At 38.9% G+C, this 16296-nt stretch overlaps 1 protein-coding gene across 1 annotated transcript in view; it reads right to left on the bottom strand.

Annotated features, from left to right (window-relative positions):
- The window catches only part of DHX15 (DEAH-box helicase 15), a 60521-nt gene that overhangs the window by 35892 nt on the left and 8333 nt on the right, over positions 1-16296 (bottom strand). Inside the window, exons 2-4 of the mRNA XM_049789995.1 lie at positions 14963-15398; positions 10080-10273; positions 477-636 (exon numbers count right to left, since the gene is read on the bottom strand). Coding sequence (XP_049645952.1) covers positions 477-636; positions 10080-10273; positions 14963-15398 — 790 coding nt within the window. The remainder of the gene's footprint in view (positions 1-476; positions 637-10079; positions 10274-14962; positions 15399-16296) is intronic.

Here is a 16296-nt window from a genome sequence, read left to right on the forward strand (position 1 = left end):
TGAGCAGACAGCCAGGAGTAACACCTGAACACCGCCAGGTGTGGCCCAAAAACAAACAAAAAAAAGATGGAACCAGAGGGATGACACAATGGACCATTTGCTTTTGCATAAGGCCAACCTGGGTTCCATCCCAGGTATCTCATATGGAACCCCTTAGCCTGCCCGTAGTGATTCCTGAGTGCAGAGCCAGGGGGAACCTCTGAGCACAACAAGGTGTAACCCAAAATCTAAAGAATGTAGGAAAATATTTTGGTTTAAAGTACTTTATTCAATATACTTAAAAGTCCCAAGATCAAGACACAACAGTATGTAAGAAAAAAAAAGAGAAACCACTACATATTTATTGGTTGGCTCCTTTATCTTTGTTTTAAACAGTTGGCAAAAATTAATCAGAATTGCCATTTTTAATAATATGTATATATATATATACACATCAGACATCTTAGGTACTATAAATAAAGAAAAAATTACTTCACCTTTAGATCTGATCTCTGCCTTACAACTTCCTTCAAGACACCCATGAGAATATCTGTAGCCAAAGTTCTTTCATGAGCCTCATCAAGAATTATTACACCATAACGCTCCAGGAGTGGATCATTCATAGCTTCACGAAGTAACATCCCATCAGTCATATATCTGTATTTACAAAGTACATGCTGGTGAATGTTTATTTAGAGCAGGTAAAACAGAACTTCATAACATAAAAATGAAACTCAGTGACATCACTTAAGTCAAAATTAAATTTGAATAAACCAAATGTACTGTATTGTTTCATAATCAACTGCAAAATTAGCATTAAGAAAAACTGAATATGTAGCAAACAAGCTATACAGCATTAAGTCTTGCTAGTATGAGTCAATAGTAAGATACTAAGGAAAGTGAAATAAGTCCGCTATGGACAAGTACTCACGACTTTTTGTTTTTGGGACACACCCAGTGATGCTCAGGTGTTACTCAGAAATCGCTCCTGGCTTGAGGGACCATATAGGACGCTAGGGGATCGAATGAGATCTGTCCTGGGTCAGCTGTGTGCAAGGCAAATGCCCTACCACTGTGCCGGCCCCCCTCACAACTTTTTTAAAGGAAATTTACAAAATACAAGTATTCATTCAATTATTCATTCGATCTGCAAAACTAGAAGAAACCACTTAAAGCTGTCTCATATCATTATGTTCCACAGGCAATTGTACATTTCTTTAAAGCAGCATACCCTAACCGAAGAAAGTCGAGTTAAGGGAAAGTGCTAGGTTATTTTTCTGGAAGTGGGAGCATGAAGCCAAGTAAGCCTGAAAACATCTGATTCATGGTCTTAATAATTCTCCCCACTTAACGTAGGGCTATAAGAAGCACAATAAGTATACATGGGGTAGAAGATATCTCAAAAGACATCAAAAGGATCTCAAAGGATATCTCAAAGGATTGCATGCTTGGTGTGTGACTCCCAATTAGGGCTGGGAAACCACTGTGCCAAGAACAAAATTTGAGAACTACCTGGTGTGGTACAACGAATTATAATTTCGGAAGTGAGGGATACATTTAGCACTCTAAGAAATGCTTATATATGACAAGGAGAAAAGGTAAATGACAGTAAAGGATTTGTTTATCAGTACACTCAAATGAGAATAAAACCAAGTAAGATTAAACTAGAAAAGGGCCGGAGAGATAGCCTGGAGGTAGGGCATTTGTCTTGCGTGCAATAGGGCAGTGGTTAGAGTCCCAGCATCCCATACAGTCCCCCAAGCCTGCCAGGAGCTACTTCTGAGTAGAGAGCCAAGAGTAAAACCCTACCCCCACCCCCCCCCACCCCCGCCAGCGCTGCTAGGTTTGACCCCTCCCCCAAAAAAAGATTTACTAGGGAAGATAGTTGGAGCCAATGTGATCAAACAGGACTCAATCCCTGGCATTATATGTGATTCTCTCAAGCACTGCCAGATAGTTCCAAGTGCAGAGCCAGGCTCAACCAGAGCATTGCTGGGTGTGGCCCCAAAACAAAGAAAAGACACCTAATATGGAATACATGCGATCAAATTTGCAAAATGGATGCATAGGCCCGCCATCTGTGCAACACTGAGTGCTACTGTCACTGATATAAACTATGGAGATATGGCACCTGAACAAAAACAGAGGTTGGCCTGCAAATGCAGACAATGCTCATTCAGTTAAATATGAACATTGCATTTATAGATATAAAGAGCCACATAAAATTTAAAGTCATAATTTCACATCACTTTTTTGACTGTATTTTTTTTTTGAAGAACCAACGTGCCATTTTTATACTGTCATCTGTTAGAGCAATTCGGTTAACTTAAGTACAAATAAGTGTACAACAGAAAAGTATCATCTTTCTGATCTTAAGTCTAAATTTAGCAAGACTTTGGGCAAATTCATCTTTATGTATTTTTGCTTATTTATTACTTTTTCAGTAGACACAATCACATTTCTAGAACAGATATTACCTATACGATAATATCCTTAGGAACATGAAAAAAAGTACCAATTAAACTATGACTCAGTGCCTTAACAGTGCATAAATCAGCTACACTGAAACATTTTTTAATTTATTTGAAGACATTTGGTAATGTCTCCTGCCTTCAGATAGTATTGCTGATATGATAGGCACATAATATCTCAGTAAAACAACAATATATTTCTCTACTTACAGGTTAACTTCCTTATTAGATTCAACAAAGTTCTTCTGTTGCTTTGTAAGGACAAAAATCGCTTCACTCTACCAACAAGCATTACTATCTGCTTACATTCTATCAAGTTTACACCCTGCTGGCTAGGTGTTCAAGCAGTCGATTCAACACAGCTTTTTGAAACCATTTTAAATGGCAAATGTATCACATATAGTTCCAACAAAGCACATACTTTATTTAAAATGACAGTATGTACTACATGATCAAACTCAAACCTTCCCAGGCAATATAAGCACCGAAGTACCACAAGCCTATATATTAAGACCTTCACTGACTTTTAGAACTCATCCCTATTTCAGGTAATTAAAATAGGAAAAAGACCAGGAAATTGATGAGTCTGAGACTAATTTGAAAATATCTTTAAAATTCATTTTAAAAATCCAACATCATTTTGGTCTTTTCTTTGTTTGTTTGTTTTCTTCAAGCTTTCAACATCTCAATAGTATTAAGTGGCCAACTAGGGTTTGATTTGAGATTGATTCCTGAATGCAAAGCCAAGGAGTAACCTGAGCACCAAAAGTGTGCCGCCCCCGAAAAGGGCAAAAAGCTAGTATAAATAAGCATCCTTTTACAAATTTTTCTGGGAAAGGAAAACATGCTGCACAGGGAAGATCATATTGTAAATTAGATGAACAGAACTATTATTTGCCTCTTTTTAATAAGGATGAATCTATTCTAAGATTCTAACCCCCTAATTGGGGGACCATATGGGATGCTGGGGGATCGAACCGCGGTCCGTCCTAGGCTAGCGCAGGCAAGGCAGGCACCTTACCTCCAGCGCCACCACCCGGCCCATCCTATCTACTCTTGCCACTACCGACAATGTTGGTATATTTACCCTTTAAGAAAATACAGACTTTTGGGGCCCGAGAAATAGCACAGCGATAGGGCGTTTGCCTTGCATGCAGCTAACCCAGGGGACTAACTAATATTCTAACCCCCCCCCCCCGCCCCGGAGAGATAGCACAGCAGCGTTTGCCTTGCAAGCAGCCAATCCAGGACCAAAGGTGGTTAGTTCGAATCCCCGGTGCCTGTCAGGAGCTATTTCTGAGCAGACAGCCAGGAGTAACCCCTGGGTGTGGCCCCAAAACAAAACAAAACAAAACAAAAAAAAGAATGGGGTTGGAGTAATAGTACAGCAAGGAGGGCATTTACCTTACAAATAGATCGCAACCCAGTGATGAGCCCTCCAGGAGTGACCCTTAAGCACAGAGCCAGAAATAAACGATGAACACCATCAGAACTAACTAAACCATCAAGCAAAGTAGAAACAAAAATAATTCCCAAACCTAAGAAATTAGCAAAGATAAAGGGGGCAGCTACACTTTTTCACAATGTACTGTTCTTCACAAGTTCTGAAAGAGACAGCCAACTATGCTGCTGTGCCTACTATCCTCACAACAGAATTTATGGGACACTAAAATGCACAATCAAATGGAATCTTCTAATACCTTAGAATTTCTTGGTACAAATACAAAAATGTTATCAAATATGCAGATATTTAGAAAATTAGTTTTCCATGAATTAACAATAGCCAGAAGAATTCTAAGTTTAGGTTAATAACAGTAATTTCTATGTACAAAAAAAAAAAAAGAACATTTGGGAGAGGGGGTCATACTAAGCAGTGCTCAGGGGACCATAAGTAGATGCCAGGGATATAACTCAGGTCAGATGTATATAAGGAAAATGTCCTACCTACCACTTTTTGTTCCTGCTCAAACTTAACTTTAAAAGAATAGTTTCAGTGCACTTGCCTTGCATGAAGCTAAGTTGGGTTCAATCAATCCACAACATCCTGTATGGTCCCAGAGCCTACCAGAGCACTGTCAGGTATGGTCCCAAAACCAAAAATATAAGAAAAATAAACTGACTTAATTAGTAATAAAAGTCAGTGTTTTCTTTAACTTTATTTATTGATTGGGTTTTGGGCCACACACAGAGGTGCACAGGGGTCACCATATGGGAAGCCTGGTAATTGAAATGGGTCCCTCCTGGGTTAGCTGCATGCAAGGCAAACGCCCTATCGCTGTGCTATCTCTCGGGCCCCAAAAGTCTGTATTTTCTTAAAGGGTAAATATACCAACATTGTCGGTAGTGGCAAGAGTAGATAGGAGGGGCCGGGCGGTGGCGCTGGAGGTAAGGTGCCTGCCTTGCCTGCGCTAGCCTAGGACGGACCGCGGTTCGATCCCCGGCGTCCCATATGGTCCCCCAAGAAGCCAGAAGCAACTTCTGAGCGCATAGCCAGGAGTAACCCCTGAGCGTCACAGGGTGTGGCCCAAAAACCAAAAAAAAAAGTAGATAGGAATTATGAATTAGTCTGTGAGATATATATACAAATTATAAAGCAATTGATCTCAGAACTATGAGTAGCTGTTAGCAGTGCCATCACCAAAAAAAAAATCGACACTGGGAGGAGTTACAGTTAAAATAACAACGAGGAAGTAGTTAATCAAGGACACAATACAAACACCAAGATCCTACTGTCTCTGTGGCTCTATATCTATTTCCTTTTGACTTTTGACTCTCTTCTCAAGTTTTCTACCACAGCCCCTTTCTGTAGCATTGCATGCATGCTGAGTTCACTTTCATCCTCTGTACTAGTATACTACCTTTGGAAGACTGTCACTGACCTTTGACTAGTTCAAAATTTTCCTTCATGGGCTTTAACATGCTTTAAAACCCAAAGTTCTTTTTTGGAGGGAGGAGGCACGGGGATCATCACAGCAATGGTGCTCAGGAATCAAACCTGGGCTGACAATATACAATACAAGGCAAACTACCTACCTGCAGCTATTCCTGAATCCAAAAGCTCTTCATTTCTCACTGCTACTCAATTATAGATTTCAACTACACCCTATGTCCAACTTTTCCAATTATCTAGCAGGCTTGTCCTAAACTAACGTAACATTTCAGGACAGAACAATCTTCTAGAACAAACACATCAGTGGTCATTAAGAGCTACAACACTGTGTTTCAAAGAATGACCCCAGGGTGAATCTTTATTCTTATTACAGATTTCAAAATTAAATGGGTCAGATACCCAAAAGCAAAGGACTCTGATTAAAATAAATAAATAAATAAATTACTGTTACTATTCCTTCTCCAACAAGAGACACTTTATCAAATCCAGAAGAGACCATTCTATAAAAAAAATTCCCTTTTCAATATATGAAGATTCAGGAGCTGAAGATATAGTACAGCAGGAAGCCAGCCCAGATCCAATCCCACTCCATAATTATCTATACTGTCTTAAAGAGGCCTGTAATATTTCAAAAGTGACGTATCACAAAAATGTCAACATACACAAGTCAGCTGAATACTTCAAGACAATACACAGGAGCTGAAAGCTGAGTACAGCAATAAGACACTTGGCCTTGCACACAGCCAATCTGGGTCCACCACACCCCCATTGTCTATAATGGTACCCTGAGCTCCACCAGAATTAACCATGAGCAATGCTAGATGTGTCCCTTACATGAAGAGAAATTAAAAACAATAATATTCAGCCTAGAGTGCTTCTCAAATGACTATTTTCCAGAATGCATTTCTTTTTTTTTTTCCTTTGGTTTTTGAGGCACAACCCACAGGGGTCACTCCTGGCTCTACGCTCAGAAATCGCTCCTGGCAAACACGGTCATTGGGGACCATCTGGGATGCAGGGATTCAAACCACAGTCCTACATGAAAGGCAAACGCCTTGCCTCCATGCTATCTCTCAGGCCCCAATGCATTTCTTTTTTAAAATGCTGTCCCAGTGACCCAGTAAAAAAACTACTTCTGTATCCCAACCCTTACTCAAGCAAACCAGACCTTGGCTGAGTCCATCCACTCTGCTCTAATCTAAACTAAATATTCTAATCATACTTTGATATAAATTCCTCTCATCGCTTTCAAAAGCCTAATCACAGTAAGATTTTTACATTGCTGGCTTTTATTTGTTTATGGGAACAGAAACCAGATTTACTTTTTGCTACTATAACTGGTCCTGCCAGACACAGGTACTCATGTACTAGTAAAAAGGATGGTGAAGCATAACTTATTTGCCACCCTAAATCCCATTTTGCAGATCAAAGAATAATTGAGGAAGCATGAAATCTGCTAGCAAATTGAAAGCAACTTCGAATATTGTTTTCCCCAAATACAAGACTACCAAACTCTTATTTCAAAAAATGATTAGAAACTCCCATGGGAATTCAAAATATTCTAATTCTAAAGTGTTTCTTAAAATCCACTGCAGAATCTAACCTCTTCATTACATTAAAATGAATTTAAAATATTTCAGACTCCTCAGAAACTGACAAGCTTTCATAATTTCTTTATTCCTTTTTTTCTTATTTCATCTTTACTTTTTTACCTTAATTTTCTTACTTTACTTTCTTCACTCCTTTTTTCCTTCTATTCCAAGATAGCAAAAGGAACAAGCATATTGCAAATTAAATACTTAAAAGAGGGGGAAGAAACACCTCATGCAAATCAAAACACAAAACAAAAAGCCATACCATCATTTTGCAGCAGTTTATACAACTAACCTCTCCTGGACCTAGTCTATTTATAGTCTGTCTAGCCAAGTGTGTAATAATTATACTTCAATGGAAGCCTCTGAAAATTGTTTAATATTAGACCTAGAATTCAGCTAGGATCTATATCCCAAACACTGAAAAATAATCTTTGGATCTACATAAATTAAAGGTACTTCAGTTAAAGCTCTGCAACAATCTTATTTATCAACAAAAAAACTTAAGGTCAACAGTGAGCCAAGAGTCTTTGAAAGACATGGTTAAATTTTGTCTGTCTGGCCCAATCTCCAGAAATCAAGTTTCTTTACTATGTCTCTGGTAAAAATTAAAGATGGCATCTGGATACACAATGAATATAAAGACACGCTCCTCTTTTAAAAGGAGTGTGCTTCTCTGATATATTCTTCACCTTCTTATACAACTAGCTGTGATGTGACTGGTCCTCATTATGTTTAACTGTTTTTAATAGATGGATTCTTGTTTCAAGTTCTGAGGTGATACAGATGATCAGGTAAATTATATATAGTAACTGCAAATAGTCCTACTAGTCAAAATTACCAATGGACCTGCACTATTTAATTTGACTTAAGAAGGGCTGGAGCGATGACTCAAACAGTAGGGCATTTGCCTTGCATATGCTGACCTAGGAGGAACTGCGGTTCGATCCCCCAGTGTCCCATATGGTCCCCCAAGTCAGGAGCTATTTCTGAGCACATAGCTGGGAGTAACCCCTGAGCATCACTGGATGTTCCCCCCAACCCCGCCAAAAAATTTTTGACTTAAGGTATATTCCAAGTCTAAAAAAAAAAACCCCTATCTGTAGGGGTGGGAGAAATAGCAAGACAGCACAGTAATAAGGCGTTTGCCTTGAATACGGACCCACCCGTTTGATTCCTGGCATCCCATATGATTCCCCAGCCTTCCAGGGGAAGCCAGGACTAACCCGAGAACCGCTGGGTTTGGCCCAAAAACCAATTAATGAATGAATCAATCAATCAATAAAATATTTTTAAAAAACCGATCTGTAATACTTCTTAAAGTTCAGTTGAATCCACACCACATATCACAATGCAAAGTTATTTTAAAATAACTATCTAATGGCATAAACATGTATGATTCTGGTGTACAGAATGGTCTCTAGATTTGAAAGTTTGCCTCTCCCTATTTACCGAACCAAAATCTTTCACAAAAAAATATTTGAAAGCCTACCATTTCATATTACTTACACTTTAATCTTTTCTGCATAGTAACTTACAAATCTTAAATCTTAAATCTCCAAATTCTGGTCTCCCTAGCTCAATCATGGCATCCCCTATGGTCTCTGGAGCATGGCAGGAATGATTTCTGAGCTGAGCCAGGAGTAACCTGAGTGCCACTCGGTGTGGCCCAAAAAACAAACTCACCTCAAAAATTGTAAGTTCAGAAACCTTATAGTTGAGAAAATACATTTTTACATATTTACAGATCACAGTATCTGAAGAACCTGTTCAAATTCTACGTGCACAGAAAAGACCAGCTTATGGCTCAAACAAAACTAACCATAGCTGTATAATAGCCCTTAATATCCGCCTTGTCTATCCAGGGGTCTCAAACTCAATTTACCTGGGGGCCGCAGGAGACAAAGTTGGGGTGATCCTTGAGTGCAGAGTCAGTAGTAAGCCTTGAACATTGGGGGGCATGACCCAAACAACTAAAACAAAACAAAAAGATTCCTCTAGGGCAGGGCCACAAAATGTTGTACGGAGGGCCGCAAACAGCCCACGAGTTTGAGACCCCTGCATACACGTTTGAAGGAGACTAGAGGAATAGTTCAGTGGGTAGGAAGCCTGCCTTGCAGGCAGTCAGTCACACTGGGTTCAACTTCCACCCCACCAAATGATTTCTTTAGCCAAGTCAGGAATGATCCTTGAGCTCGAGCCAGGAGGAAGCCCTGAGTACTTGCCCAAAATAATCTGAAGTGGAATTCCCTCCTAACAGTTTGTCTCTGCCATCAAAGGTCATATCTTTAATCTAATATTTGGTTCTAAATCTGTCATTGTCACAAAGAAATTTGTAAATATGGACCAGACAATACTGGAAATAAAATATGGCTTGCATACAGCTGTCCCTGTTCCTCCATCCCTGGTACTACATACATGGTCCTCAAAGCACTTTCCAGAAAACTCCCCTCACCCAGCAATCGCTAAAATTTGACCCAAAAGGCCACATTCGTACAAAATAAAAGAGATGCAACAAAAGCTGTTAATTTTCCAGGAAAATGCCATCAGGCAAAAACCATTTTTCATGACTTAAGCGAAGTCACTGTGTACCACTGCTATTATGGAAAGGAGAACTTTGAGGATACTCAAAATTATTATATACTTCAAGTCATCTACAGCTCACAGTATATGCATAGTATAATTGTGTAACATTAAAAACCCTCTCAGACCAATACATCTTATACCATGAACTGTCATCTTTATGTTATATAAATATTATTACTTAAGTGATCTTTGGCAGACGTGAAATGTGGCTCAGTGTAGAGCTCATGCCTCTTATGTGTTTGCCCTAGGATCAATTACCTGCACAGAAAGAGGAAAAATCAAGTGCCAGAGAGAGAGTACTCAATAGGCGCAGTGCATGTTTTGTGTGCAGGCAACAGACACAAAGTAGAATTGATCCATAATGTACAGTCCCCTGAACATTGCCAGAGTGAAGAAACCCCACTCAGAACATGACCCAGAGAAAAGAGGGTCATGCCATCCTTTCTATTCTAGGTTCTACCACTTAGGACTAGTCTAATAATGGATGATCGGAAGGTCCATGGCAAAGCCCTCCTTGCAAAGCAGCAACAAGAAGTTCTCATTTTCAAAGGTAGTACTTACTTTAGAATGGTTTTCGCACTGCTGCAGTCTTCAAATCGAATGGAGTAACCAACTTCCTGGCCCAACATAACATCCATTTCATCAGCAACTCTCTGAGCCACACTCATTGCAGCCACTCTCCTGGGTTGGGTACAGGCAACTCCTCTCTTGGGTCCTGGTAATGATCGCATGTACTCCACACACCACTGGGGAATCTAGCAAATAATTTCATATCTAAATCAATTCTATTCTGTTTGCATCAACAAGTTTTTAAAATCTCATTCCAATAAAATGAAATAAAATGCATATACATGTGCATGCATACCACTCAACCACCCCTCTAATTCAAAAAACAATGTGAACTCTCCTAGCCATTAAGGGCCACATAATACTGGTATATCATATATAATATTCCTTAGTCCATTCAGTTCACTGGGGTTGCCCTGAAAACCTTGTACAACATAAACTATCTCATCACTAAGCATTTTCCTACGGCTATATAGTTTACATATAGTATATAAATATATGCTTTTTGTTTTGGACACAGGCTGTGTACAACAATAGCTAATAAAGAGCACTGACTGTTACAACTATTTTTTTATTTTTCAATACTTTGGGGATAAGCATTGTCAGTGAAAAATATCTCAAGAGATCAAGTTTTGTGCCGTTTCAGGAATATAATAGGATTTTTATAAAAAGAAAGAGAATAAAATTGAAAAAGGTTCCATAAACCAAAGTTTAAGTGGCCTTCTCGAGCAGGTAAGACTTGTATATACCCAACCTTGGTTCTGTTCACACCGTATCTGGGCCTGAGGAGTAATCCCAGACACAGAGCCAAAAGAGAACTCAAAAGGCTAGATGTAACCAAACAAATCCAAAAAGGCAAAGTGAGTTTAAGAAAACTTTATATAAATGTCTTCATTTTAGCCACTCTCAGACAAAAAAAGTACTTCAAAAGAGCAAATAAATAATTTTAAAATGTACCAATCAATTATAACTCAAAATCTAAACCAAAATAAAAATAATAATAAAACTCAAAGTCTTAGTTTTATGCCCCAAGCTTCCTAAATATGTGAGCAAGGGCCCACAATTCATCTGTGGAATGGCAGAATCCCTCAAGGGCCATCAGATATGGTCAAGCTGGTCCCCAATACCACTAGAAATAGCCCTCAGGATACTGCTGGTATGGAAACCAAAACAGTGGCAGTCAATAAAAATCAAAATTCTCAATGAAAGAATTGTTTCACTTTTTAAACTCATGCCAACGAAATACTCCAATACACTAATAAAAAAATTTACATTTTGTGCAAATTCAATTCAGTTTTACTTGAATTCAGTTCTCTTTATACTTACAACAACCAAAATGCCAAACTAATAGACTCTAATAGTTAAAAACTTAAACCCATTACATTAATACATTATTTCTGTAAGTAAAAACTGTATCTTGCAGCTAGAACAATAGCTCGAAAAATATGCTCTGCATGCAGGAGTCCTTTGATCCCCAGCACCAATCTTGTTGCCCAACTGAGGGGGAAAAAACACCTCTAATCCTTCAGAGAAAAGCTGTGTTCTCTTAGCGCCAAGTATATCAGTATTTTTGTTTTGGTTGTTGTATATCAAGAATATCTCAGAATCTTTGACATCAGGGAATTCAAGAGCTCCCAAAATTTTGGAGAAAAAAATCCAGTCAATTCATCTATTCATTTTTAAGAAAAGCTTTAATAAAAATAGGTCCTGAGATATGATGCACTGGCTTATTACTATCATTCTAAAGTAACTTTTCTTTTTTTTGTTGTTTTTGGGCCACACCCGGCGACACTCGGGGTTACTCCTGGCAGGCATGGGAACCATATGAGATGGCGGAATTCGAACCACCATTGGTCCTGAGTCGGCCGCTTTCAAGGCAAACATCCTACTTAACTCTTTGGCCCTAAAGGAACTTCTTTCTTTCAGCTGCTTCTCTTCCACTATTTGAAAACAATTTCCTAACACTTCAAATGTTGTTTTAATTCTCCTGACTTCTATCTAAAATACGCTAATGTCATTCCTAAGTGGATCACCTGAATAATGAATAGTTTACTAACACCCAACTTGTCATCAATATTCTCACTAGAGAGGACTTTGCGTAAAAGGAACCAGAGCAATAGAATATATAACAACCTGGGTTTCCCTTTTCGTATGGGTGTCTCAAGATTCCAGATATTTAATATGGATGGTCCCCTAAACCCCAATAGGACTCATCCCTGAGTGCAGAGGCAGAACTACGCCTATAGCAAGCTCTGAGTTTGCCCCTCCTTTCCTTCAATAAAGTCCAGATCACTCCTCAATTATTAAAACATATTTAAGCCCATCCAGCTCAATCTCAGGTGACATGCACCAATACCCAATACTGTCTAGATCAGGCAATGCTTTTTCTCTAAAACTGGTGTTTCTCATTTCATTTTTTGATAAAATTAGCTTCAGTTTCTTTTATATATATATATATATATATATATATATATATATATATACACACACACACACACACACATATATATAACATATTAAACATAACAAATTGCCGCGTAAAATGTCTTTATCGAATCTTGAACAATAGCTCAAGTTTCTACATTATGGGACTAGAATTGTATTCCTAATGAGACAAAAATATAGGCAAATAATGGCTAATTATTAATGATCTGGAGTCAAAGTTTAATCTGACTCTACCAGAAGAAAAAGAGCAACTGGAAACTATTCACTATTAACTCTTTAGGTTCCCCTCCAAAACGCTCTCAATGACCAAAGAATCCTATATGTATCCAAATCTTACGCATCTTTAAAAAATAAATAAATAAATAAGGGCCCGGAGAGATAGCACAGCGGCGTTTGCCTTGCAAGCAGCCAATCCAGGACCAAAGGTGGTTGGTTCGAATCCCGGTGTCCCATATGGTCCCCCGTGCCTGCCAGGAGCTATTTCTGAGCAGACAGCCAGGAGTAACTCCTGAGCAACACCGGGTGTGGCCCAAAAACAAAAATAAACAAACAAACAAACAAAGGATTAAAAAACAAGACAGCTCTTCAACTGACTCAAAATACAAGCTCAACACTAAATTAATACTGAAATGAAGTGGATGTAAGGCCTTAGAATAGTAGTATCAAACAAATTTACCTATGACTCCAATGTTTTAAATACTGAGTTCACCTCGATTCATTTAAGATATATAACCCAGGATAATCACTAAACATAAGCTTCATTTTGCTCAACTATGAAATAAACTAATTTCCTTACAAAGCAGTAATAAAATGTAAGTGCCTGACATTTACCCAATTGTTAATTAGATGGACACTGTTAATACTTTTGGCAACTGGACAAATCAACTGAAATATTTAAAAAAACTATTGACATTAATAAAGCAAGCATTTCAGTTACTAACATCAACAGTAAGCCTTCCTCTCAGTAAAAGGTGGTTGACATTAAAACAAGCTTGCTACTCTGGTTGCTACTGTAGCCTTCAAAATGTATCCTGAAATTCTCAAAGGGATAGCTATGGCTTATATTTAATTTCAGAAAATAAACTATAATATGTAGCTTATATAGGTTACTGAGTATGTATCACAAACAAATCAGCTTAAATAGGCCAGTATGAAATATTATTTATTCTGAGTCATCAGTCAATACTTCCCCACTTTTTCTAAAGATTCTACAATAACCAGGATCTGCCACTTCTATCATCTGGAGGTAGTAGGTAGGGGGTCCTGGGCCACTCCAGGGCTGTGGAGCTTATTATGGAATTTGGGGCTCCAGCATGCAAAATATGCACTTCAGTGCTTAGAACTTTATCCTCAGACATAACATCGCTCTGGTATTTTAAGTCTCTAGGCTCAAGCTCAAGACTGGTAATATAGTCAACCTAATTTATAGCAAGAAAATGTAAATTTAAATTTAAAAAAAAAAACCTATTACCCACCAATTTTTAGATTTTACTATCTGCATTAACTCTAGAAGTTTCTCCAGTTAAGCTCATTGAGCATACTTGTGGAAGTAAAGTTCTATATTTCCCACAAAGAGTTACATGGCTCTAAGTGCCACCGCACTGGATCACTGGATCCAGTAAATATGCCCATCTGTATTTGAAAAATATTCTGGTGAGCCTACTAACAAACATTAGTAACAAGGAACAATGATGTTTCGCTAGGAAAAAGTGTTATCTAGTGTGGGAGGAGTGGGTCAAGATTTTACTTTATTGTACTTTTAGTATCCCATTTCCCCTCCCCTAAGTTTTGGACTTTGAGTCACACTTTGTTGCAACCAGGGGCTACTCCTAGTTCAGTGGTGCCAGAGATTTAACAGGGCCTCTAGCACACAAAGCATGCACTCCAGGGGCCGGAGAGATAGCATGGAGGTAAGGTGTTTGCCTTGCACGCAAAAGGTCGGTGGTTCTAATCCCAGCATCCCATATTGTCCCTGAGCCTGCCAGGAGCGATTTCTGAGCACAGAGCCAGAAGTAAACCCTGAGCGCTGGCAGGTGTGACCCAAAAACCAAAACAAAACCAAAAAAAAAAAAAAAAAAAAAGAGCATGCACTACAGCCCAGTATTCCCATTCCATATAAAAAAGTCAAAAGCAAGACCTCACCAATGGTTCAAGTTCTCTCTATCTTGTACCCCTAAATCCATATTTACCACCCCAAATGCTAGTGGATAAAACAAGCATCACTCGGTCAAACTTAATAAACAGCACTATTTACCCCTATGAATTCAGGGAAAATAAGTACTTCCACCAGTATTCCCAAGTCACCAAAACGTACAAATAAACATCAAAAGGGCTATTCAAAAGATGTACCAGAAAGACAATGGTGAACATTAGGACCAAATATACAAAATTGGGCTTTCATAAATTACATACTATGACATATAGTAACTCACCTGTGTTGTTTTACCGGACCCAGTCTCACCAACCAGTACAAACGACTGATGTCTAACCAGGATATCTGTAAACCTATCCTTGTATTCCCAAACCGGAAGTTGAAGCCTTTTCTTTAGAATATCGTAATATCGAGGCGTATGGGGCAAGTTGGTGAATGGATTAATGCACTGTGGAAGTGATGTGTGTCCAGCATGTCCGGCATGTCCAGGATGAGCAGAATGTGCCGAATGTGCTGAATGCGCTGAGTGGGCAGAATGAGCTGAATGGGAAGCCTTTAAAGGTGGTAATCCAGCACTGATAAGCATAGCATTAGTAGAGGCTCTCAATTCCTTCTCTTTTTCTTTCTCCCTTTCCCGCTCTCTATCTCCTCTATCCCGCTCTCGGTCTCGATCTTTAGATCGATCTTCACGATCCCGGTCACGATCTCGATCCTTCCTAAAAACAAAAATTTAGAATTCAAAATTCTGAATTGCAAGCAAAAGGTTTCACGGCAACATTAGAGTCATAACCACATACACTGATATAAAAACACAAATGAAGGCCGGAGCGGTGGCGCAAGCCGTAAGTCATCTATCTGCCTTGCATGTGCTAGCCTAGGATGGTTCACGGTTTGATCCCCGGAGTCCCATATGGTCCCCCAGGCCAGGAGTGATTTCTGAGTGCATAGCAGGAGTAACCCCTGAGCGTCACCAAATAACACCCCCCCAACCTCAAATGAGTTATGGTTCAGAGAATAAGAGTATAATCAAGGTTCTCCACATCTCACATAAGCAGTTTCCCTCCCTTAATGCTTTCGATTCTGCATACTGCCTCTTGCAATTTGTTAGCCAACAGCTGAGATTAACCCAACTCATGTGTTCTGCAACTAAAATCCCCTTCTAACTCAAAAAGTTAAAATTAAGGATATGGCTAAATCAAGGGAACGAAAGGAATCAATCTTTCCCCTAAATCCCCATGTTTTACATAAAGGTATTTTTCTACACTGAAATCATGTCCAAAAACTCAGTACTTTACTGACAAAATTTCACCTCATTTTACAGCAAACAGAACTGGAGGTGATAAGTCAAAGGATTAGCTAGTGTACACAGCCTTTCATGTTGGAGGCCTGGATTCAATGGCACGCAAGGTCCCCTGAACACCATGTGGTATGGGATTCCCCTCACTTGCCTGCACTGGCAGAAAAAGAAAATAAAACCTGCAGGTGAGCTTGTCATGCTTCCTGCCAGCATGTTCACAATGTATTCAATAAATCTACTGTATTACTTTATCAGAAAAATTAAAACCTGTTTTGGCTTTTGTTGTTTAAAATAGCCCTGAATAGGACTAGAGTGAT

Source organism: Suncus etruscus, chromosome 16 (assembly GCF_024139225.1).
Source record: "Suncus etruscus isolate mSunEtr1 chromosome 16, mSunEtr1.pri.cur, whole genome shotgun sequence".
NCBI classification, from domain to species: Eukaryota; Metazoa; Chordata; class Mammalia; order Eulipotyphla; family Soricidae; genus Suncus; species Suncus etruscus.